The sequence below is a fragment of the Diceros bicornis genome, chromosome 18, assembly GCF_020826845.1.
Source record: "Diceros bicornis minor isolate mBicDic1 chromosome 18, mDicBic1.mat.cur, whole genome shotgun sequence".
Taxonomy (NCBI): Eukaryota; Metazoa; Chordata; class Mammalia; order Perissodactyla; family Rhinocerotidae; genus Diceros; species Diceros bicornis.
This window is the reverse complement of record NC_080757.1, coordinates 13,854,989-13,880,195: the sequence shown is the minus strand read 5'-3', so window position 1 is coordinate 13,880,195 and position 25,207 is coordinate 13,854,989. Positions and strand designations below refer to the sequence as shown.

Sequence of the window (25,207 nt, the reverse complement as noted above, 5' to 3'; positions counted from 1 at the left end):
GTCTTTCGCTGCCCCAGGCACTTGACCTTTATTTCTCTACCAGACGGCATGTCAGGGGGGTGATGGGGCCCTGCCGCCGCCCAGACCTCCCTTCCCACGCAGGAAAGCAGAGAATCTCTGTGGGCACAAGAGGAGCACCCCGACTCTGCTGCGCTCACAGCCCCCCTAGAACCTGTGAGAGAGGGTAGAAGGCGTGGGGGAAGGGGCCACAGAACGTGAAGCCCATTTGTCTGCAAGGCAGGCCAAGTGGGCTTTTGATTCTGGGGACCAGGACAGGGACGTGGGTCTTGATTTACATATAAAATAATCACTTTGTACACTGCCTGGGAGGCCAAGGACACAGTCATTTATGCACTGTTTTCTTCTACGCCTAGCTAGTTTTTGCCAAAGGGGCAAAAGCTGCGTTAAGAGGACATTTCTGTCCAGCAAATGCTCTTTTCCTATGATCTGACATGATCCACGTGGACATGCGTTCCTCCAGCAAGGAGGGAGGGAGAGGAAGTGCCCTTGGGTAACTGGCCATTCTTAGTGGCATCTTTTTGGCTCATGGGTGTGTGCAGTTGGGGGCAAAGAGTGAGGTCAAGAGTCCAGGGGACTCAGAATCACCCAGCTGTGCAGACCGCGAGATGACCGCACACTGGGTTGGGGTGGGAGGGCACAGTGGTCAGAGACCCAAGGATGTTTGGGCACATCCGGCCTCTGCTTGGCAGAGCAGGCAACACGGAGACTGCATGTCTCATTTGCTTAGGACAGAGAAACCTGAGTGTGGGAGCGCGCCGATCTGAGGAAGGAAGGCTGGCCATCTCCCAGGAAGGGGGTCCTTGCTCAGCCCCCCTCCCCACTCCTATGTCCCCCTCTGACCCTTCAACTCCCTGCACATATAAAAAGAAACAGGCTCAAGTCCTCATGAGCTGACTTTGTGCAAGCAGAGCAGAGTGGGGGGGCTGCCTGCCCTCGCTGTGCACAGCTGGGCCCAGATGTTCCCCCCCTCCACCCCCGGCCGACCAGGCCCCAGAGCAGACACTAAGAGAGAGGTCAGAGGGGCCCCCAGGGAGTCCTCTGTCAGTGCAGAGGCGCCAGTCACCAAATAAATGCTCAGCCTCCAAGTGAGGGAGTGTAGGCTCTGGAACGTGCTCGTGGATTTGGGGGTGGAGGGTTCTGCGTCTCTGGATCTGCCGCCAGCTCTGGCTTCTGGGCAAGCCCCTTCCAGCTGCAGCTCCTGGGCCAGAGCTTCAGGGGCGAACTTCCCAGAAGAGTCCCAGAGACAGGAATTACAGAGCTCCCAGGCAGATGGCAGCAGGGACAGAGACCCCGGGCCTGGGCCTGGGCCTGGGCCTGGGGGTAGCTGTCCGGCCTCGGCAGGGCCCAGTGAGCAAGCGGGGGAGCGTGGTGGCGGCACAGAGAGTGGGGGTGGATGCTGGGGCACCATCAGTCTGAGGTACGCACGGGAGACTCCACTCTGCTTCTGGCACTCACTTCTGGTCCTTTTCTTCTAGAAGAAAAACCGAGAGCATGTTAAGATAAGATGTGTGTCTGATAGCACACATCCAGGCTGGTTCCTTCCGGCCCCTTCCAACCTCCATTTCTTCCAGGACAGCCCCACTCTCCCACAGCATCCCTCAGTCAGCCCCCAGCCCCGGTACCCAGCTGCCGCCCGGTAACATTCCCCTGGATGTCCTCCAGGTCTCCTTCACTCCACGTGTTTCATCAACGCCTCCAGCCCACCCCTATGCATATTCTTCTCTTGGTTTTCAGTTTGGGAACCACCACCTACCATCAGGAGGTCCAGAAACCAGGGCATCCTTGACTCCTCACTCATCCCATATACCCAGGCCTGCTGATTTTACCACCTACATCTCTCGAGCTCATCTCTTCCTCCGCTGCCTTCCCTGCCCAGGCCTCAAGGCTTCTCAGCTCTGCCCTCAGCCCCATCGGAGCTCACTATCACCCTCCTGCCCCTGGCATCATGTTAGAAACCCAGCCTATCATCTCCTTTGATGGCTCCCCACTGCCCTTAGAATAAATTCCAAGCCCACCTCCCCCTGTATCCTGGGCTCTCCCGGATCTGTCCCCACTTAGCCTCTCCAGGCCTCCCCTCCCCTCAGCCCGGTCTGCAGGCCTCTGCCTGACAGCTGCTCAGCCACACCTGGGCAGAGCCAGGAGGTGGGGCAGGAGGCCCCCCCACAACCCCCTGGGGCTGACCCGGCATCCACAATTCTCCCCACGACACATCCCTCGTAAATCATGGGGGAGCCATGAGCATCAGGCCTCAGCAAAACTTCCCTACAAGGCCACTAGGCTAGCTTGGGAACATAACGCCCCATCCAGCTTTAGGAGGCCCAAGGGACTGTGGCCACACGGGCAGAGCTGTCTGGGCTTCCAGTGGGCATACTCCACCCCACCTCTCAGATGTGGCCACAGAGGTCCAGTCTGAGTCTGTCCTGTGGGCTCCATAGCCACTCCTGACAGCAGGGCACCACCCTTTCAAGCCAAACCTCTCCAGAACCATGGTCAACATCTCAGGTCAATGGTGGAGGTAGAGGGGTTGCCCGGGACCAGCTCACCCTGGGCTGGGACTCAGTGTCTCTCCCCAGACCAGCTCAACACAGCTTCCCAGCCTCCCTGCCTTTAGTCTCACCCCCTCCTGTCTGTCCTCCATGGGCACCCAGCCCCCCGTCATGCTTCCACCCTTCTGCAGCTCCCACTGTCCTGAGGAGAAAGTCCAGGGTCCTTACCTCGGCATTTGAGGCCCAGCATGTTCTGGCCTCACCTCTCTCCCCTGCACTCTGAGCCCTAGTCCCACTAGAGACGCCAAGCCATGCTCACCCAGCCCGCCTCCACCAGGTTCCATCCTCCCCTTTCAAACCTCTGCTCAAACCCCACCTCTTCTAGAAGCCACCCCAACTCCGGCCAGCCCTTCCGACCTGCCCCACTCTGCTAGGGTCTGCTCCCTCCACCCAGGCCTGGAATCCTCTACTGTCCAGCAGTGCTGGACAGTGCCCAAGACAGGCATTTCCCCACTGGCTGAGAAGTTTTCTCACTTTTAAGTTTTCTCAAGAAAATGTGCTGAACCCCTTGGCAGTTGTGGTCATGAGCGAAGGCTCTCGAGGAAGACAGAGAAGCTGCCCATATCCCCAGGAGGCCTGGCTTTGCAGGTGAGTTAGTGTGGGCAAGGCTGGCCAGCAGATTTCCTTGGCTCTCGTGGTGGAGTTTTAGGTGACAGACCCATTTCCATTTCCCCCTCTTCACGTCCCTGGAGTGTCCACAAAGGGTGGGCCACACAGAACCATGCAGGGGGCAGAATGTCTTGTCCGGCTCCCCCCACCCCACCCATGGGTCCAAGGGGCCTTGCTGTGGCTGAGCACCCACCTCTACCCTCGGGGAAGCCCCCCCATGTGTGTGGTCACCCTCTGGACAGGACAGACCTGTGGTGGGCCAGCTTCTCCAGAGAGAGAAGGCCAACTTGTTTTGGCCTTTTGAATAAGATGAAATACTCGCTGTGCCCTTGAGGGCTGGCGAGTGTGGGAGATGGTGGCCGATTGATTGCCTTGGCCCCTGTGGTATGACAGGCACGTGATCTATTTATAGCGCCCCTCAGGCACCCTCCCCTGGGGCCAGGACACATTCCTGCCAGAAGTGGCCCTCAAGGACCCAGCTGCTCCAGCACAGGCCTTAGCCATTGCTGGCCTAACCCGGGTCCTCCGTAGCAGCCTGGCTGTGGGCTGCTGCCTTGGTCAAACTCCCACGAAGCAGAGTCTCTTGCCCCAGCTTCCTCCCACTCTGGGCAGCTCTGACAGCGAGAACGGTGTGCTTCCCTTGCCCCCGGGAGGTTCAGAAGCACCCACTCTCGGAGGTCCCCTGGCAGAGGCAGGCAGATGGACGCCAGGTCCTAGCCTGCTCCTCTACACACTGCCCCCACTCCCAACTCCTGCCCTTCTGTCCTCCACTCCTGAGTTAAAGCAGACCCAGAGCTGTGAACTCAGAAACAGAGAACCCCTCTTCCACCCATCCACGAGGTGACACCAGAGGCCAACCCGTGTGGTCTGGGGTCTGGGAGGTGGTCAGCGGCTGCCCACTCCATGCCTGGGAGACTGTCCTGAGAATGCATGGATAAAGACAGGCTGAGTTCAGAGAGGTCAAAGGCCAAGGCCCAGAGGAGGGATGCGCCAGCCATGCAGGGATGGTGGCAAGTGAGGAGAGTGAGGCGGCGTGGCCCTACGCGGTGCTCATGCTGGCTGCCCAGTGAGCCCAGGACCCTGACCCCTGCAGCACAAGACCCTGCAGGCACCATGGGTCACAGCCCCCAGAGCCCCTGCATGTCCTCTGTTTGGCAATCCAAGAACACCTCCCCGAGGCTAAAGCTGGCACCGGCCCACTGCAGCCCAAGAGCAGAGCTGGGTGGGGAGGCAGGCCAAAGGCGAGTAGGGCGGGGAGGGTCTGGGGCCTCCCACTCACCGTCCATGTGGTTCCGGGACAGGTACTTGAGGGCCTCGTCCAGCAGGATGACCGGCAGGGATATCTGGAGCACCACTACCCACTGGCGCCCGCTCAGTGGGGTCACCTGGAAAATGAGCTGGAGGGGGCAGTTTGGTTAAAGGAAGGACTGCCCAGTGCCCCTGCATTCACCCACTTCACATACCCAGCTACAGGGGCTCTTCAAGAGCAAGTCCAAGATGTCCCTCGAGGTCCCACCTCTGATCTCTGTCCACCCTGTTCCCTCTGCGTGAAGTGCCTTCCTCTGCCCTCGCCCTCAGGACCAAATCCCATGGGTCCTGCTGAGAATGGGAAAGAGCTCAGTCTTTCCTCCTGCCCCAGCCTTGGGAGACTCTCTACCTCTTCTTTCCTCAAGTCTGGGGGCTCCTGAAGGATAGGACACGTCTGGAGGACGGTGGCTGGCCTCCCCTCTCCCAGTCCTCCAGGCAGTTTCCATCGCAAAGGGGCCCAGAAAGGCCAGAGGATTAGGACGCTGTCACCCCAGAGCCGGGGAGTGGGGTAGGGCGGCGACTCACGGGCAGGGGCGGCACCAGCAGGATGAGGAAGTGCAGGGCCATGGACATGGCCACGGCTGCCAGCAGCCAGGGGTTCAGCCAGGGCGGCATCCGCAGCAACGACTGGTTCTCTGAGACGCTGCCAAGGGCACAGGGCGCTCACCTCGGGCCAGGCTGCGGGCAGGCCCTGCTGTGGGCACCCATCCACCCCCCCATGTGGAGGTGCAGGGGGTGGCCTGAGCCTCAGCATTTCCTTAATTGGGCCTACGGACCAGAACGCTTCTGGGAGGCCAGTGCAGCCCAGAGGGGTGTGTCACTGCGGCCTGCTCAGTCCCCAGGGCCGTCTCCTAGGGCTTGGACCCCCTTTCTCCATCCCTCAGACCCAATCCTGGCCCCTCTATTTCTCCAGACCCCAATCTTGGCCCACTTTGTCCCCTGGATCCCAATTCTGGGCCCCATTGACTCTCAGAACCTTCTTCTGGACGCCTCTGCCCTTCCGACTCCAATCCTGGGCTCCCTGACCCTCAGCCCAAAATCCTGGACACTTCTGACCCTCAGACCCCAATCCTGGACACCTCTGACCCTCAGACCCCAATCCTGGACCCTCTGACCCCAATTCTGGGCCCTGCCTGACCCTCAGCCCCGACTCCTAAGCCTCAGCCCCACCCCTCACCCCAGCTCCAGGCCCCTCTGCCAGGCCCACCTGTTGAGGGCGTTGCACATTTCAATGGTCACCAGCACAGACAAGGCCATGGTTGTGGGGAAGCGTGACTCGAAGACCTTGCAGTCGATGTCAGCAAAGAGCGGGTTGTCCTCGGAGCACTTCAGGAAGTTCCTCTGAGGGCACCGCGGTGGAGTTGGGTGGGGTCGGGGAGAACGGTGGTCAGGGGAGGGGCCGGTGTGTGAGGAGAGGGAAGCCTCACTCCGCCTGCAGCCCACATCTGAGGACTCAGAACAACCAGTGGGCAAAGCAGTGCCATGGGAGGCTCCAGGGAGGGGTGCTCACCCAGGATGTGGGCAGAGGGGCTGCACTGGCCAGCGAGAAGCATTTGCACCAATGGGCAGACTGTTCTGGGGCAGGGGAATGGAGGGACAGAGGGAGAGCAGTTGGCATTAGGCTGGGGAGGACGGCAGGGGACCCTGGGATCAGGGGAGGGTCTAGGCTTTACCCTGAAGGTGCACGGGGGCCCTGAGCAACAGAGGTGCAGGAGTGGGGGTGGTGATTAACTGAGACCACTGAATAAGGAAATGCATAGGAAAACCAATAAGCAAAATTATGCTTGAACAGAATTCACCTGTGGTTGGTAGACAATGAAGGCTACACGTGCCCTACTCACTATTAATAAAGAAGATCCCATTCACACCTGCCTCCATCTCTGCACTGAAATCGACCTCTACCAGACCTGCTTTTTGCTTCTGACATGGAGCATGAACTGCCAGGTGCAGTCTTGCTACACAGCTTCATCATAACAAGAAGCTCTCGGGGCTGGATAACGGAAGTGGCCCTCGCCCCTGCAGCCCCAGGGGACAGTTTTCTTCCTGCTTAGAAACCTTGCTCACAGAATCTGCTGTGATAACATGCCGAACTGAGGACATGCGTGAGAACTTCTGTCTTGTTCTCTTCCGCATCACGGGGACGAGTGCGAATGTGCATAACCGTTAAACAGCTCCGCTCTCCAAAAAGATAAATCTGTCCTCTGGAGTCTCATGTTTTAAGCTCTTTTAAGGCAAGAACACAGAGATCTTTTAAGCTAAGGGTTTAGAAACTGGGGCCACGTGCTGTAAAAATAACTCTCAAAGAGAAAGCTGCAAAATGACCGGCTGTCTGATCTCCTGTCCAGTAAACACATCCCTGTTTTCCCACACTGTGTAAATGCCGGTAAGGCGACTGTCAGCCAGAAGGGGCCGCTGGCACTTCCCTCTTGCTCATGCAGGAGGAAAAATTATAGAAGAATATGGCTTGGCTAGATTTCTTAGTTTAACAAAGAGGTGGAGAATCTCATCTCATCTAAATCAACAGTGAGATTTTTCTCCAAAAGCCAAGCTACAGTATTTGGGTCAAGTGCACGTTTTTATTTGGAGCTGATCACAGAGTAGAGGAAATGTCCTGAACTTTGAACCCACTCACAACCTAGAGGACCAAATGCTCCTGTCACTTGTGCCACCACCGTCAGGCCCCACCTCCCAGATCTTAACGGCCTACGCGTGTACACACACACACACACACGCAGTGCACACACCTCCCGCTCGGGCATGTGCATGCTTAGATCCTTATGCACGTGCACAGGAAGGCAATATAAACAGGATCATATCAAGAAGTTTCAATAGATAGACACCCGGCCCAGTTCAGACCTCCTGGGTCTCACCAGTGAGCACCTGCCACACGTGCATTATGCCCCAGGTCATGGGTCACAGTGCAGCCTCCCGATTGTTTATTAGAAGGTGCTCAGGGCTGGCACTTCTGTCTCATAGGTTCATCAGGAGCCCCTGTGGGGGTGGGGGCCTGTTTCTTTGGGTGAAGCCGCTGCTCTGCCTACTCCTTCCCTTTGCCTCCCTGGCTACTTCCTTTTTTCTTTTTTTCTTTTGGTGAGGAAGATTGGCCATGAGCTAACATCTGTGCCCATCTTCCTCTATTTTGCATGTGGGATGCTGCCACAGCATGGCTTGATGAGTGGTGCATAGGTCCCCGCCCTGGATCTGAACCCGGGCACCCAGGGCCGCTACAGCAGAGTGCGCGAACTTAACCAGCCACCGGGCCGGCCCCCCACTATTTCTTATTTACCTTATCCTGGGAGCAAGGCCTCCTCTGGGTTTCATTCACTTAATTAACACTTACATAGCTCTTGCTACGTGGCAGGGTTTGGTCTAAGCACTTTATAAGTACTGACTCACTTAATCCTCTCCATAACCCTAGGAGGTAAGGACTATTATGAACCATTTTACAGATGAGGAAACCAACAGAGAGGTTAAGTAGCCTGTCCAAAGTCACACAGCTAGTGTGTGGTGGAACTAGGGTCTGAACCCAGGCAGCCTGGATCCAGGCTCCATGCTCTCTGCTCGTAACCACTCTCCGCCCTTTGGCAGCTTCCTCCAGGAACCACGGGGCTCTGGGCTCCTCTCCTGAAATTCCAACAACTGGAGATGAAAGTTCTACCTCAGGTCTAACCTTGACCACCTCCGAGTCCCACAGCCCCCTGCCTTTTCTCCACGGAAGCACTTCTCACCTCGAAATGTGACTGCCCGTTTCCGTGGCTCTCTCCCCCACCAGACAGTAAGCTATTTGCAGGGACCACCTGCTCGGTCACTGTCACAGCTCTGGTAACTTGTGCCTGGCACACAGTTGGTGCCTAATAGCCATTTCTTGACCAAGTAGATAAATGAGAAAGGGAACGACCTGAGGAGTTGGGAAGGTGACACCAAGGGGACTGGGGACTGATGAGTAGTGGGTGTGGGGTGGGTTGTCTAGCACGACCCCCAGGTGCCTGGCTTGGGTGACCACGCAGGAAGCAGAACCGAGATGGGGATGGAGGAGAGGACTGTTTGGGGGAAAGATGATAGGGTTGATTTTGGACTTGGTGAGTGCAGCGGGCCTGTGGGACATCCTAGAGGAGGCTCCAGCTGGATACATGGGACTGGGCTCAAAAGAAAGGTCAGGGAGAAGGTCCTTGGAGGTTTGGAGTCCACAATATACAGAATGGTAACAGAGACAGGCCTGGAGAAGGCAGCAGCTGGGCAATGAGCATCCCCACTCTGCACCATGCTGCTCCCACAAGAGCTAACTGAGCAGAGGCACCTGAGGCTGGCCTGACCTCTGCCAAGTGCTGAGGGCACCAGCCTTGGGATGGGAGCCTGGGCCCATGCTCTGCACTGTAGCCAGAAGGGAGAGCCCCTTGTACTTGAGGGCTGGTGGGTGCCAGGAAAGTGCCCCTGTGCTGCCTCTACCTGGATGTGAACCTGCAGAACCCCTGAGAGAGCCCTCACATTGCCCTCAGGGTGGGGAACACTGTGCAGGGGAGAAGCCACCTGATCTGCTCCCCTGACACTCCCAGGGATGGGCAGCAAGTCAGGGTCCCTCCCTCGAGCTCTCCTATCTACAAGAAAGCAGCAAAAGCAGGCACCTCAGAGGAAGAAAATTCTGCATCCCTGCAGCTCTCGGCTTTAAACGAGAAAACAACAACTGGCTTTGCAGGCATCACCGTGAAGGCTCTTTCAAGGAAAGGAGATGCACTGGCTGCTCAGACAGAGGAACAGACTGACAGACAGCAGCTGAGGGGGCTCCTTGCTTGCTTCCAGAGCTGAGCTAAGCCAGCCCGGTGGTGAGCACCTGCCAGCCAGGAGACTTCAGGAGGTCCATGGGTCCCTTCCCCAAGGAACATGTTCGCTATGGGAAGTGGGGGAGCTTGGAAGATTCCTTCCCTCCACCCTTGATCTCCTCTCGACCCTCTGCCTGAAGTCCCACCATTTAGGGGCTCATATCTTGGAACCTTCAACGTTTGGGGGTTTCCCAATAAAGGCACTCCTGGGCAGTGATACCCCTTGGTCCCCCCTAATAAGTGACTGGGAGAGGAAGTAGTGTCTTCCCCGGCCCAGGAGCTGGGCTGCCATCTCTAGGTTTCCTGTGGCTTTGGCGGTTGGCTCTTAGTGATGGATACCCATATGTGTGCATGGGGATGGGGAGGGACAGCGTGGGCCAACCACGGGGTTCTGGGCCCCTTTCCCCTGGAACTCCAGCAACAACCCGAGCTGAGAGCTACCTCAGAAACAACCCCAACAGGCTCCCCGGCCGCCACTTGCTCACCAGCTGGTAGAAGGTGACGTGAGGTCCTTCGGCATCATACAGGAACCACCAGGTGGCGGCAGCCACTGTGGCCAGGCCAACGTACACTGTAGGGAGGGCAGGAGGAAACCAGCTGTACTAGGCAGCTGTGGTTTTCTGGCATCCATTTCTCCTTCCTAATAATGCCCTGAATTTCCGTCAGGGAATCACCTTCTCCCTCTCCAAGCCATGTGGTTTGCAGCACCCGCCCTCAGTGCCAGCAGTGGGCCCTGACAGGCAATCAGCATCTGCCACACTTCTGATCACAGCAATTGGCTAGGAGATAAGCAGGTGACCCATGTGGGCCAAGAACAGGCCTCAGACTTTTATCATACTACTGAGGGAGTAGTATGATAAAAGGCTCTCTTTTCTACTGAGTTTGAGGTTGTAATGGAGCGAGCATGAGGGCTGGAGCTGCAGCAGCCATTCTGCCACCCCAAGGGGCACTTTACCTAAGGATAGACTGAGGCAGAGCAAAAACATGCCAGTGATACTGTCTGTATCCTGGATCCAGCCATGCCTGAGGCATGCCCTAGTCTTTTCTGTTACATAAGCCCATATAGTTTCTTTTTGCATAAGCCAGGCTGAATCATACCGTCTACAGTTTGCAAGCCTAACTGATATACGGGTCTTAGGAAGCTCCTGGAACCCCACTGAGGGCTGGGACCCCACTCACCTCCAATAGCCAGATATCGGAAGAAGAGCCAGCCACTGATGAGGGCCTCACGAGGGTTCCGGGGCAGCTTCTCCATAATGTCCAGGTCTGGGGGGTTGAAGCCCAGGGCCGTGGCAGGTAGGCCGTCCGTCACCAGATTCACCCAGAGCAGCTGCACAGGGATCAGGGCTTCGGGCAGGCCCAGAATGGCTGTGAGGAAGATGCTGGAACCAGAGTTATGGGCTCTAGCCCTCAGAAAATGGAAGGTCCAGCTCCTACTCAGACCCCCAGCCAGGGAGCTCACCCACTGTCTCCGCAGCAGCCCCACCTCGCTCTGCTAGTTCTGACGTGTGTGCACGAGTGAAAGGTGTGTGTACACGGCTCTGCCTTACATTGGGCCACCCTGTCTCCCCCAGTCCCAGCCCTGGAGCCAGGACATATGTGCTCTTCAGGCCTCTCCTCTCTAGGGCATGCGCACACACACGTGGACAGCGCACGCCCAAGCATACACACATTTGCTCACAGACGTGCAAAAACCTAGCACAGGCCACACAATCCCACAAACACAAGCAGACACCTACACGCTTGCCCTGACGTGCAGAGATGCAGAACTCAGACACGTCCGGCAGAAAAGTGCTCACTGGTCCACACAGGCATCTCTCACATGTGAACCTGAATGTGTACACAGTTACATGCTGGCACAAATCCTCTGCACTTGTATCCACGCCCAAAGATGCCGAAGAGCACACATGCACACGTGTACACACACCTCACTCAGGCATGCACACCATGCGTAACACAACTGTGTGCACACATACATGTGCACACACAAACACATTACTGCCCAAAGGTGGGGACAGTTTTCCCGCCTGGCCTGACTCTGAAAGTGGGAAGAAGGTTATGGTTGGAGGGATGTAGGGGACTTTTCAGGCACCTCCTTGGGGACTGGGGTGCACCATGGCCTCTGGAGAATGATGAGGTGTCCTCGCCCCTGCCCACCCTGAGGTGGGACCCTGGAAGGCTCCAGCCAGGGCAGTGCCCATGTCCCTCCATCCCTGCAGCCCCAGGAACAAGCATCTCCCCCGTCTCAGGGACTCAGAGCTGGTCCAGAGGGCTGGGAGGAGGGAACGCAGGGCCTCACCAGACGACCTCGCCGACATTGGAGGAGATGAGGTAGCGGATGAATTGCTTCATGTTGCTATAGATGGCCCGGCCCTCCTCCACCGCAGCCACGATGGAGGCAAAGTTGTCGTCTGAGAGCACCATCTCTGCCGCCGACTTGGCCACGGCTGTGCCAGAGCCCATGGCAATGCCGATCTCTGCTTTCTTCAGGGCTGGGGCATCATTCACCCCGTCTCCAGTCTAGGGGCCAGGTCAGGTAGGATCACATATGAGAAACTTCCCTTTCACCTCTCTGACCCCCCTCACCTCAGCCTATCGCAAGCTCAGGAAATGTCCCCAGGAAACAGACAGCTGGACAGAACAAATGGCGAAGTCAGGAATGAGCTTAGAAATTGGGATGGGGGTGAGGCTGAGGATGAGGCAAGAGGTGCAAACAGGACAAAGTTGGGGAGAAGATCAAGTCTAAGGTCAGAGAGGATGGTGAGGTGGGGAGGGGGATGAGGGTGGGCCAGCGATGAGGGCGGGGATGGAATTCAGGTTGGATGTCGTGTAGAAGATGAAATTGAGGTTAGGGGCAAAGTTAAGGTCAAATCAAGGCTGCAGCCCAAGTCAAGAACAAGGCAGGTGCTGTAGTCAAGGTGAAGGTTGAAGTCAAGGTGAAGGTCAGGGTCAAGACCGGACTCAGGCTCAAGATTAAAAATTAGATTAAGAAAGAGGTCAAGTCAAAGTCAGAGGCCAAGTCAAGGTTACTGTCCACAGCAGCAGTGATGTTACAGTCGGGGTTGGAGCTGCAGTCAAGGTCAAGACTGGAGGCCAGATCAGTTGAGGTCGCTATCAAGTACCGGGTTGGGGGGTGTCAAGGTGATGTCAAGGATCAGGTCAGGGTCCAAGTCAAGACTGGAACCCATATGAGGATTGAGCTCAAAGTAAAGAATCAGATTAAGATGGTCACGGTCAACATCATGGACCAAGGCAGCAGGAAAGTCAAAAATAAGTTCCAGAACCAGGTTACACTTGTAGTCACGTCAAGCTTGGTGCCCAGCTCAGTATCCAGGTCAAGACCGGGCCGCAGGTCAGGATTAAGGTCATGGTAAAGGACTGGAGGTCAACAGAGGCCAGGTCAGAGGGGAGGTCAAGGTCAAGGATCAGATCCGTGTTGATAAATAGGTCAGCAATCAAGAATGACACAGAAAAAAACTGGGCCCAAGCCAGATGTCCACTCAAAGGTGAACGGATAAACTGCGATATACTCACCCAACTTACTCAACAATAAACACGCAATCATCTACTGATACCACAACAACAGGGATAAATCTCAGAAGAAAGAAGCCAGACACAAAAGAATACATACTCTATGATTCCATTCATATGAAAATCTAGGACAGGCAAAACTAACCTAAACAATCAGAATGGTGGTTGCCTGTTGTGGGAGAGGGGCCTGATGGGGAGGCAGTGGGAGGGAACTTCACGGGTCAATGGCGATGTTCCTCTATGTAGATAGGGGTTTGCCTGACACAGGTGTGTGCATTTACCAAAACTCATCAAATGAGTGGTACGCTTAAGACTTGTGCATTTCATTACATGCAAGTTTTACCTCAAAAAGGAAAAACAGAACCACAAACAAATACTGCTCTCTAGAGTATGCATCCTAAAGTATGTGAGGGTGAAGTGCAACTTACTTTGAAATGCATTTGGATTAAGGATGGACAGACACATAAGTATGTGATAAACCAAATATAACAAAATCTTATTTGTAGAACCCAGATCGTGGATATATAGGCGTTCACTATAAAATTATTTCAAAATCCGTGTTTAAAATTTTTTGTAATAGGGGCCGGCCCCGTGGCTTAGCAGTTAAGTGTGCGGGCTCTGCTACTGGCGACCCGGGTTTGGATCCCGGGCGCGCACCAACGCACCGTTTCTCCGGCCATGCTGAGGCCGCATCCCACATGCAGCAACTAGAAGGATGTGCAACTATGACATACAACTATCTACTGGGGCTTTGGGGGAAAAAAAGGAGGAGGATTGGCAATAGATGTTAGCTCAGAGCTGGTCTTCCTCAGCAAAAAGAGGAGGATTAGCATGGATGTTAGCTCGGGGCTGATCTTCCTCACAAAAAAAAAAAAAATTTTTGTAATAAAATGTTGGACAAAATAAGAATGAAGCCGAGGCAGGGCACAAAGGTTGCTCTTTCCGAGCCCTGCGGCAAGCGCTCCCCCACTCCGCCCCCAGCCTCCCGTCCTGTGGCCTCACCATAGCAGTGATCTCGTGAAAGGACTGTAAGTTCTCCACGATTCGGGACTTGTGTGCAGGTTCCACACGGGCAAAGCAGCGGGCCGTGCGGCAGGCGTGGCGCTGCTGCTCGGGGCTGAGGTCATCGAATTCGCGGCCTGTGTAGGCCTTGCCTGTCACGTCCTCCGTGTCCTCGAAGATGCCAAGCCGGTGGCAGATGGCCACGGCTGTGCCTTTGTTGTCCCCTGTGATCATGACCACACGGATGCCCGCCCGGTAGCAGCGTGCGATGCAGGCAGCCACCTCGGGCCTCGGAGGGTCCAGCATGCCCACGCAGCCCACGAAAGTCAGGTCCGTCTGTAGGAGGGGGCAGATGCAAGTGGGGCCTGGGCCCAGCCTGCTGCCTGCCCAGCCACTGTGGGCAGACCCTGGCTCCCAGCCCTGGGCCCATCCTCAACCTGCTGCCTGCCCGGCCACTGCGGGCACACCCTGGCTCCCAGCCCTGGGCCCTGCCCCCACACCCACCTCGTACTCCACAAACTTGCTGCAGTCGTCCAGCTGCATGTCCTCCTTCCTCGGGGGTGCATCTCGGGTGGCCAGTGCCAGGCAGCGCAGCGTGTCCGAGCCTGAGCCCCAGTCGCGGATCTTGGCCAGGATGTGCTCCCGGGAGGCGGGGTTCAGGGGTACCGTGCGGCTCCCCACGCGCACTGAGCTGCAGCGCTCCATCACACTCTCAGGGGCCCCCTGCAGTGTGGGGGAGGGGGGATGTAACTCCAACAGTCAGGACTCCTCCCCTCCCTCCTGCCCAACTGAGGAAATTGAGACCTAGATACGGGGAAAGGCCACCCAAGGGAACACACAACACGGCATGGACCAGAATCTGTTCTTTGAAAGCTCAGAGTGGGAACCAGGTGGGCCTCACTGTGAGAAACCCTAAAGGGAATGGGGGTGGATTACAGCCACCCATGAGGTAGCACCCTCCCCCAACCAGCCTGCAGCTGAGAAGGCCTGCTGCAGCATTTTGGGGGTGGGGGTGGGAATGGCAGGCCTCCTGCAGGCCCCGCCTCCCTGTCAGCCTGGTGCTGCCAGGATCCCAATTCTGCAGGGAGCTCAGCAGTGGGAGGCAGGCTGAGCCCCGCCTGGGGACCAGAAATAGAGCCACGCTGAGGGTATGGTGGGTGTGGCTCTGGGAGGGGGGTCTTGGGGGTGACAGGTTCACCCTGAAACCTTTTCATTTCAAAAGGGGCTAAAACCTCCAGTGAGGGGTGAAGTCAGGTCTGTGATTCCTACTTCAGGTTCAAAAGCAGCAACAGGGGGTGCCGTGGGCAGAGGACTGGACAGGAGCTGGTTCCTTCCCTCCCTGGGACTGTTTCCAAAATACAAAGCACCAAAGATGGGCACCAAGCACCTCAACACCGCCCGTCAGAGGCAAAAGGGCTTCCAGGACCTTCCAGCCTGACCCTACCATTCAGATGGGGAGACCGAGGCCCATGGAAGCACATAGTCGACTCCAAGGCCATGTGACAAGTCAGTGCCTCTCAGCCCAGAGCTAGGACCACGGCGAGGGGCAGGGCTCAGTGCCTGGCCCTGGCTTTATCTCCACCAAGCCTGGAGCCTGCTCCCAGGTCCCCAGGGCAGGCTGCCCACCCTCGTTATGGATTCATCGCTTTGACAGTGGGCCTCACACCTCCCTTGTCTCACACTTCCCACAGCTGCAGGGGCCCCAGACTGGTAGGCAGGTCCCACCTTCACGAACATCTTGCTGCCCTGGGCCGCGGCGCTAGGGCGGGTGGGCGTGCAATACACCGACATGGACTTCCGGTCTCGGGAGAACTCCAGTGTGAACTCCTTCCGCATCAGCTGCTTGATGACCTGCGGGGCCGGGGCGGGTCAGGGCGTGAGGGGTAGAGGCAGCAACTCCCGCTGCTCAGTCCCGTGAAGAGCCGCTTGCTCCCTGGGGGATGGTGTCTGTCCTGCTCTGACCCTGGAATTTGAGGCCTCCATCTCCCTTTCCAGCCCCAGAAATGCCAAAAAGGTGCCATTTCCTGACCAAGCTGTGCCCTCCCCAGCCCCAGTCCTTGCCTACACTCGGCCTTTTCCTCTCTAGCCAGGTCTTACTAGGGTCTGAGGTCCCTCCCCCTCCCAGAAGCCTCCCAAGACTTCATTCTCCTCGCTCCCTGCTCCGACACCTCAGGAGCCCCAGCCATTCGGCTGTGGCCTGAGTCCCCCACCCTGCTCACCGTGTTGCAGGCGCTGGCTCGCTCCACCCGGGACAAGGCCTGCAGGTCAGTGTCGAACACATTCATCTTCTCCACCAGGCAAGTCAGGGCCGTCTCCGTGGCCTCTCCCACCTTCTCATACACGCCCTTGGCCTAGTGGGGCCCAGGGTACAGGGAGTGAGGAGCAGGGCAGCCCCCACTGGGCCCCTGGCCTCGCCTCCCACTCACTCCCTGCCCCCTGGAGCTCCCTTTGCCAGAGTTACCTGTAACCTCCTTTGCACTGGCCCAGCTGACCTGGGGTCTGGCACTGATGCTCACCCTCCCTTCCAACCCTCCCTTCTCCCCTGACATCAATGGCCACGCACCCTCCCTGCCCTCTGCCTCACTCTCTGCCTGCTCCTTCTCAGCCTCCTTCACCAGACTCCTCTTTCTAAACCCTGCTGTCTGGGCCCTGCTCCTTCCCTCCCACCTCCTCTCCGAGGGCTCACATGCCCCGCCTTTACCACCTTTCAGGTGCCCTCGACTGCCAGTGCCCAGCCCAGCTGTGAGCTCTCTCCTAAGTTTCAAGCCCACATGTCCAATTGTTGCCTGGTGGACTGTATTCCCTGGGGACCCTCAGGCCACCTCCTACTCTTCCTATATTTGCCACTGCAATGACAGTCCCAGCCAGGACAGCAACCAGAAGCTACCCTGACCGCCTCCCTCTCTTTCGCCTAAACAGTCCCCAAGTCCCAGGATCTTCAGCTCCTAAATCTTCCTCCAACCTATGCCTTCTCCCCTCTCCCTGAGGCCCCAGCCAGGACTTAACCTGGATGACCCCACAGTGCTCCCTGGCTCTGGAGAAGGAGGAGTGGCAGTGCTCCTGAGGTGTGGCATTCCAAGGAGGCAGGGACTGCCAACCTGGAAGCTTTGACACTCTGGGAGAAGGGTCTGTCCCGGGCGCCTGGATACTAGGGAGGTCATGAAAGGGAGTTGGGGCCCACCTCGTTGTAGTCCAGGGCCGAGTCGTTGCACAGGGCACAGATAGTCGCCAGCTCCACCAGCCCGTCGAACTGCCCGCAGCGCACACGCTGTTCCCCCTGCCGCCTGCGGAGCCATGCGGTCAATACAAGGGCCCGGGCCCCGCCCCCGAGGAACCCAGCCTCTTGGTCCCGCCCCCAGGAAGCCTCGCCCACTGACAACTCTCAGCGCAGTCCTGAGTAGCCCCGCCCACCCGCGCCCCCTCGCCCAGCACTCACACTTCGCCCTCAGGGGCGTACGTGGTGCCAGAGATGGTGAACTCGTGCAAACGGCAGGAGCCCGCTTCGGCCTCGGCTACCACGAACATCTGGGGAGCGCAGGGGCATGCTCAGGCGGGCCCGCCCTCCCTCCCTCCTCCCGGGCAGCCAGTCTGACTAAAGCCTGACCCCAGCGTGGGGTCCTGTGGGCCCCTAGAGGAGCCCCTGGCCTTCCCTCCCCGCGGGGTCTGGAAGGTGCAGTCCAGAAAACTGAGTCCGGGCTGAAGCGGGGCCTCTGCTCTGCCCAGGTGTGTCCAGCTCGGGCTTGTCCATTTGCTCTGGACCCCTGAAGGGTTTATGGCAGATTCTTCAATGTCCTAGGGGCATGGTCAAGTCCTCAAGGCTTGACAGAGCCCTGAGCTGGGGCGGGAAGCCTGGGTCCTTGCCCATCTCGTTGTGCGACCCCTGGCTGAGCACCTGAGCCTCAGTTTCTCCATGGGTAACCTGGGGAGAAAGTGGGATCCGAGTCCAGCTGCCCCCCTTGCCCTTCAAGAGGATGAGTTCCTGGCCTGCAACGGAGGAAACCCACTGCCCGCTCTGAGGCACAGACCCCTCCTCCCCAAAGGTGTCCCCAGAGAGTGTGCTCCTGCCTGCAGAGCCTGCTGGGTCACCCAGGCCCTGCCTGTGTACCTCGGGGACACGAGGCTCACCCCTCCCAGGGCAGTCCATGTCCCTGTCTGTCAGCCAACTCTGCCAGGGAGACAGTTCTTGCTCCCTGGAAGCTTCCTTGCTGCACATTCCCAAGCCAATAGCCAGCCCAGCCCCCAGCAGGTGCTCCATAAATCCATCCCTTCCTTCCCACTCTCCTCCCTGCCCGGGAGGGACAGTCCTCCAGCCGGCACAGCCCCTGAAAAGTCAAGTTTCTCAGCCCATCATCCAGCGTGTTAAGCCTCTACAACTCCTCTACACTGTTTTTCGAATCTTCATTTCAGTCAAGGAACACTGTTCAAATGAAGTTCTACTAGGGAATTGAGCAGGTCAGGAGCTGCAGGCAGTGAAGCTTGCTGGTGCCCCCTCCCCTGGGCAGCCTCAGATGGGCTTCTATAGGGCTTCAAAGTCTCAGATACAGAGCCTGGGTTTCCAAGGGCCAGCCTGCTCCCAGATCATGGGAGCAGGGATAGGAGTGACGGGGGAACCTGGGAGGGTGGGAAACCCACAACCTTCACCATGACCCCACCCATCCCTCTGCTCCATGGGCCTGCTGGAGTCTCAGCCAGAATCCTGGGAGCATGTGGACACCAGGCCCAGGATCTGGGATTGGGTGCCAGGGAATGAATAATTCCTGCTGTGACCCTTCCCAGGTCACTGGAGCTGGCGTATCTGGTGACAGGCATCGACTGCAGAGAGTTACGGTGAAGCAGGATAGAACCTGGGTCCAGGCCCACCTTGGCTCAGATGCCAAGGCTGTGTTTGACCCTCTTCTGTGTCCTTTATGGTTACCTGGCTTGCACACCCAAACTTCAGATAAAGAAACTGAGTAATGGGCAGTGACCTGCCAGGACCCTACAGTGACACATGTCCAGCCAGGCTTACTGCTCTGCCCCATGAAAACGTGGATCTGCTCCCCAGCATAGGGTGGCCCACAGGTTCTCTCCTCCATCCCCAGACCAGAGAGGGAGCCTAACCTCCCGAGCATCACACAGCAACACCAGTGGAACCCCAAGCTGGCTGCAGCCACTCACCCGACAGACAGACATCTGATTGGTGGTGAGCGTGCCCGTCTTGTCGGAGCAGATGACCGAGGTGCAGCCCAGGGTCTCCACAGAGGGCAGACTCCGCACGATGGCATTCTTGCGTGCCATGCGCCGTGTGCCCAGTGCCAGGCATGTAGTGATGACAGCTGGGAGGCCCTCAGGGATGGCGGCCACAGCCAAGGCCACGGCAATCTTGAAGTAGTAGACGGCACCACGGAACCAGGAGCCGCCGTGGGCTGGGTCGGCGAAGTGGCCGATGTTAATGACCCACACGGCCACGCAGATCACAGAGATGGCACGGGACAGCTGCCGCCCAAACTCATCCAGCTTGTTCTGCAGCGGCGTCCGCTCTGGCTCCACCGCTGCCATCTGGCTCCGGATCTTACCCAGCTCCGTGTGCAGGCCCGTGGCCACTACCACACCCACTGCCTTGCCCGACGCGATGTTGGTGCCCTGGCCAAGGCGGGGGATGAGGGAAGGGCTGCTTAGCACCCCAGCCAGGGCCCAGAACCCCAGCCTCAAAGAGGCTGGGGTCGGGCTCTTATTCCCCTACTTGGCTTTCTTTTTCTCCGTGTCACTTAATGCTCCCAGACTTACACATCTATGCAGTATTGAGTTATTGCTCTCATCCCCATGACAGTGTCAGCTCCATGAAGGCAGGGACTTGGTTCAGCGCCGTATCCCCGGTGCCTAGCACGGGGCCTGGCACAGAGGAAGCACTGGGCCAATACTGACAATGTCATCAACTGGCACAGCACAACACCAACCCATCAAAATGCGAGTCATAAACAACCAACACCCCTGTCACTCCTGTGTGGCTGACTGTGATCCCAGGTAAACAGTCTGTAAATATTTACTGAAGAATCCAGAACTCTTGAGCTTAAGTCCATCTATTCCCAAGGCCCCAGTAAAATCCCTAAGTCCTGGTGTAATGGCTGGCCAGCCTTGAGGCTCCGTGTCCCCTTCTGTAAAATGGTCCAACAGAGACCCAAGACACAGCTGCTCTGAGGAGGCCAATAACTAGGTACTCGCTCAGGCAGGTGCGCTGTGCTGAGGTTGGAGAGAAGGTGGGTGCTGGTGGCAGCCTCAGCTTCTTATCTTCTGCCCTGAGCAACGCAGCTCCTTCCCCCAACCCTCGCAGGCCCCTCAGCTAAGGAAACGACCTGCAGTCAGCCAGAGCATCCTTAGAAAGCTGCTAGTGATAGCTGCGGATGCCCAAGCATGTATGTCCCTTTCAGTCCCCTCCCCACTCCGGTGCAGCCTGTCCAAAGCCTCTATGCATCTAGGCAGGGCGCTCTCCTCAAGCAGGGCCCTGGGTGAATGTCACTTTCTCCATTTCTGTTCACTTCTGGGAGGTTTTCTAGCCCCTTATAACTTGGCGCCCTGGGCCACTGCCAACTGGCCTGAGCCGTCCTTGTGGCCTCCGTGCTCGGCTTCAGGCTGTTTCTGGGCAGCCTGTGAGCATCACTGGTTAAGACCCTCTGAGGCCACAGGGGCAGATCACTCCACCAGGGCCGAACCCATCACTCTGCCTGAAAAGAGCCAGGAGGGGCTGGCGTCTTGCCTTGGGGATCAGCTTTCCCATCCAAGAAATGGACTGTTCCTGCCATCTTCCACCACTTCCCTCCAGAGGATTCTCTGTTGAGTGATATAGGCAAGCTCTGCCCCTGTCTAGATTAAGGCAGGATAAGCCTGCAGGTAAGAGGAAAAGCCCTGGAGTCGGAACATCTGAGTTCACATCCCAGCTCTGCCATTCACTGGCAGTGTGACCCTGGGCTACTTACTTAATCTCCCTGTGCCTGTTTCCTTGAGGGAAAATGCAGATAACAAGAGTGCTTATTTCAAAGGCATTGTGAGGATTAAATAAATTAATACATGTAAAGAGCTTAGAACAGTGCCTGGCACACAGCCTTCAGTAAACAGAAGCTATTATTATTACTATAAACTTGTATGTATTGTCAATAACTGATGAGGTTCTTTCCTGTAGGGCTTTAACTGATTCATCTAAAGGTTATTGTTTTCCTTATCATTGTCCAGGCCAAGGCCCCAGCCATCCCAGGGACTTACAGAAAACACCATGTTCTTCTTGTCCTGGTTCACAGCTCTGGGATCAGGGATGGCATCCGTGTGCTTGGTCACGGACACGGATTCACCTAGTGGTGGAATCGGACATGAGAAGCCCCAGGTGAAGACAGCCCCAGCCCCTGGCCCAGGTCCCGCTCAGCCCTGGCCCCTGGGCCTCACCTGTCAGGATAGACTGGTCCACCCTCAGCGTGGTGGACTTGATCTCGATGAGGCGGAGGTCAGCGGGCACTTTGTCTCCCACTGTGGAGGGAGATTGGCTTGGCTGAGTGTGGCTTTCAGCACGACCCCCGGGGAAAGCGAGGAGGGCTCCCAGGAACCAAGGCTGGGTCTGGGAGGCAGAGGCCTGAGCTGTGGTCCCTCAGGTGGACAGGGCTATGGTCTCCTCATCTGTCCAACAGGGTTTTGCCCAAAGAGCTTTGGAGGGATCTGATAGCCACCCCCTCTGCATATACAGCCAGAAAGATGGGGGCACAGGGAGGGATGGGCTCGCCAGCGCCACATAATAAAAGAAGGAGGTCCCCAACGTACCAGCCACTTCCACGATGTCTCCGGGGACGATGTCCCGGGCACGGATCCTCTGCACACCCTTGCGGTCCGAGCGGATCACCTTGCCCATCTCAGGCTCATACTCCTTTAGGGCCTCGATGGCACTCTCGGCGTTGCGTTCCTGCAGAACACGAGGCAGAGGGTCTCTCCCTGCTGGCCCCAGCAGGCCACCCCCTCGGAGTGACACCCTTGGGGCCTGGGATGGAGCTGGAAGCAGCAAGACCTGCAGGACTCTCGCACCAGGTGGAGGTCCCCTAGCAGCCGGAGAACCCAGGGCCCGGCCCCACCCCCGTGCCTCCCACCTGCCACACGCCCACGATCGCATTGGCCACAAGAATCAGCATGATGACCAGGGGCTCCACGAAGGCTGTCGTGGTCTCCTCGCCCTCCTCGAACCAGGCCAGGACCTGCCGGGATCAGAGCAGGTGAGATTCGGCTATGCTGCAGGCCAGGGTCTGCTCACCATTTCCTCTGTCCCCTGGGTCTCGTGTGCTCCCCTGCTTTGGAGGGGGTACCCCTGGGAAGCCCTGGGCTTACAGAGGGCTGCTCTGAGAAGGCCATGGCTTAAGACACCCAGCCTCTGCAGGCAGTGACCACCACAGCCCATGTGCCACCGGCCAGCTTTCAGGGACATGAGGCAGTTGTACAGCTGCCCGCTGGAGGTCTCACTGCCTGCCTCACTCCAGGGGTGGGGCCCCGACCAGCAGCAGCAGCACCCAGGAACTTGTGAGAAATGCAAGTCTCGGGGTCCTTCCCAGACCTCCTGAGCCAGAAACTCTAAGGTGGGGCCGAGCAGCCTGTTTTAACAAGCCCAGGTGGTCCTGCTCGGGCTCACACTCACGGTCCACTGGCCAGAGCATGAGTCCAGCCAGAGCCCAGGCCCGGAGGCAGGAGACCCGGGTCAGGTCCCGTTCCCACCTCTTGGCCCAACTGGGTACCTGTCACTCCCCTCCATGGGCCTCAGTGTGTTCATCCGTACCATGGAGGGTACCGGCACCCTTTCAGCTCAGCTGTTTTAGGCACCTGCATGGATAGACTTTTTTTCTCTGTAAGAGTCCTCAAGGACTCTTAAGTTTCCACGAGGACAGTGGCCAGGAGGGCCAGGCACAGCTAGCTGGACCCCTGCTGGCTGGAGGGAAAGAGTTGGTCCCACAGTCCACGTCATCAAGATGAAGTCTCCCCACCAGGCCCTGCATCCACCCTCAGGGTGGCCAGTTTCCCTGCATTACCCTTGGGTCTCTGCTGCTCAGCCGCCGATGACAACCACTGTCATCCCCCGCACTGCTTCACCCCAGCCCCAAAGCCCTGCGGGTCCAGGAGGGGTCTAGGCAGCGGGAATGGGGGACAGCAAAGGGGAGCAGCAGCGGCTCTCCACCAGGGCAACTTTGCCCCCAGGGGCATTTGGCAACGTCTGGAGACTTCTGATTGTCACAACTGGGAAGTACCACGGGCATCTGGTGGGTAGAGGCCAGGGATGCCACTAAATATTCTACAGCGCATAGGCCAGCCCCCAGGACAAAGAATCATCTGGTCTGAAATATCAGTAGTGCTGAGGCCTAGAGACCCTGCGCTAAGACAGGAGGGGCGGGTTACTTGTGCTTCTGCAGGCTCACTCTGACAGCCAGGGTGTGAGATGGCTGGAGCGACAGATGGGAGCCGGAGGCCAGTGTGAGGGGCTCTGAGGGTTCTGGCAAGGGAAGCTGAAGTCTGAGCAGGGCAGGGGGCAGGGAGGGACCTGGGGATGCCCACAGCTGAGGGGACAGCCTTGTGGTCCGGAGGCTCGGCCTCTGAGCAGTGCCCCGACCTAGTTCTCCCTGCCAGGTTGCCTGATGCTGAGGGATGCGGGCCATGGCGGGCGGGGCCCTACTTACGAAGGAAACCAGGGCGGCCAGCAGCAGGATGCGCACCAGGAGGTCCTCAAACTGCTCCAGCACCAGCTCCCACAGGGACTTTCCTGCGAACGGGAGCACCGTGTGAGGCCTGGGCCCCTGCTCGACTGACCTGCCCCCATTCAGCGCTGGGATGGCCTCAGAGACCCCCTGGCCCATTCCCTCCCTCCTGTTTGAAGAGGGAGAGCCCAAGGCTCTGAGAGGCACAGGTGGGTGATGCTGGGGGGCTCAGCGAGGCCCCCCTCTGTTGGGGAGGGGAGGATACAACCTGACAGCGAATGGCCCAAAGACGTCACCGCCTGCCCTGGCCCAAGCCTCACCTTCCTCGGTCGGGAGCTCTGCAGGATCCAGGCAGCCACGGGAGCCATGAGGAGACAAGAGACAACTGGGTTATGCCCTGGAGGAGTCTGAGCGCCCCTCCCCTCTGTGCCCACCCAGACCACCACATGGTCTAGACATTTTCCCCACAGCTCTCTGGGGTCACAGAATACATGGTCTGAGCCCAGATGCTTCCACCCCATACCCCCAGCCCACTCTGGCTGAGGAAGGTCTGGTGCGGCCTGGCTCACCTTGGGACAAGACCAGAGCCAGAAGGCCCCTTCCAGACCCTCCAGGCCAGCCCCTCCCTCATTGCACTTGGGGAGACCGAGGCCTGGAGAAGAGAGGGGGCCCCTGAGGTCACACAGCAAGTCAGTAGTTCTCTCAGCTCCTCTGCATGGCTCTTTGTCTCAGATGGCTGCCCAGTCCTGTTCAATGTCCCCCATCCCCAGGGCGAGGTAGCCCCTCCCTCAAATTGGCTGAGGCTGCCTCTGACACCCCTGCTCCTCTGGGACCACCAGGACAAGGTCCGAAGCAGGGCCAGACCTCTGAGCCCCACCCGCCCGGGGACTTCCCCTGGACATGACCCCAGCAGCCAGCATCGCAGGCAGTGAAGAACTCTGCCGAGGTTCAGTTCCTCGAGGCTGACTCTCAGCGTGTCCCCTCCCGGGCTCTGCACTCCAGGCAAGCTCAGTGAAGACCCCCAGCCCCACTCGCACGCCCAGTCCCAGACCACACAACACTCTGAAGAACGATGTTTGCAACACCACCAGGACCTGCTGTCCCTTTACGGGCTCCATTTTTACCTCCCACGTTTCCTAAAGCATCCTTTGTTCCAGGCGGAGCTGGGGGCCTCGGTGCCTGGAGTCTCTGTATCTCCCCAGCAGCCTACAGGGCAGGCAGGGCGGGAATTCCGACCCTGTTTCTCAAGTGCAAGAACTGGGGTTCAGAGTGGAGAAGCAGCTTGAACAGGGTCACACAGCAAGTAGGCGTGTCTATGTGGGTCTGTGGAAGGGGCGGGAGCGGGGACCCCCACGGGCTTCTCCCTCCTAGGGCCGAGCTCAGGTCCTGCTGAAGCCCGTCTCGAGGCCCTCCCGGACCGAGCCCAGCTGAGCCCTGTCTCCTCTTGTCCCTTGCTGCTCAGAGGACAGTCTCCGGCCAGCAGCCTGGGCATCACCCGGGAGCTTGTTAGCAATGCAGACTGAGTCCCCACCCCAGGCTGGCTCTCCCTTCCTCCTCCTCCTCCTCCCTCCTGACACGGGCCTTGCATCTGTCCACCTGTTTTTGGCTTGAGTACCCGCAAGCATTTTTTCCGGTGGGAGCACTCTCCCCTGACCACCTGCTGGGAAGGTCTGGGGTCTGCATC

General features: G+C 58.1%; 1 protein-coding gene across 3 annotated transcripts in view; it reads right to left on the bottom strand.

Moving 5' to 3' along the window:
• ATP2A3 (ATPase sarcoplasmic/endoplasmic reticulum Ca2+ transporting 3) overlaps positions 1-25,207 on the bottom strand; it is a 34,322-nt gene continuing 9,115 nt past the window's right edge. Inside the window, exons 2-22 of one of the 3 annotated variants that reach the window (XM_058560034.1) lie at positions 23,844-23,861; positions 23,506-23,588; positions 21,937-22,041; positions 21,617-21,755; positions 21,248-21,328; positions 21,071-21,156; positions 18,992-19,456; positions 17,271-17,359; positions 17,016-17,118; positions 16,054-16,185; positions 15,560-15,685; positions 14,339-14,557; positions 13,835-14,170; positions 11,601-11,821; positions 10,481-10,683; positions 9,787-9,872; positions 5,692-5,825; positions 5,010-5,127; positions 4,456-4,573; positions 4,022-4,121; positions 1-1,492 (exon numbers count right to left, since the gene is read on the bottom strand). In XM_058560034.1, coding sequence (XP_058416017.1) covers positions 1,429-1,492; positions 4,022-4,121; positions 4,456-4,573; positions 5,010-5,127; positions 5,692-5,825; positions 9,787-9,872; positions 10,481-10,683; positions 11,601-11,821; positions 13,835-14,170; positions 14,339-14,557; positions 15,560-15,685; positions 16,054-16,185; positions 17,016-17,118; positions 17,271-17,359; positions 18,992-19,456; positions 21,071-21,156; positions 21,248-21,328; positions 21,617-21,755; positions 21,937-22,041; positions 23,506-23,588; positions 23,844-23,861 — 3,026 coding nt within the window. In that variant the 3' untranslated portion in view covers positions 1-1,428. The remainder of the gene's footprint in view (positions 1,493-4,021; positions 4,122-4,455; positions 4,574-5,009; positions 5,128-5,691; positions 5,826-9,786; positions 9,873-10,480; positions 10,684-11,600; positions 11,822-13,834; positions 14,171-14,338; positions 14,558-15,559; positions 15,686-16,053; positions 16,186-17,015; positions 17,119-17,270; positions 17,360-18,991; positions 19,457-21,070; positions 21,157-21,247; positions 21,329-21,616; positions 21,756-21,936; positions 22,042-23,505; positions 23,589-23,843; positions 23,862-25,207) is intronic. The other 2 variants (XM_058560032.1, XM_058560033.1) reach the window with 2 other exon arrangements.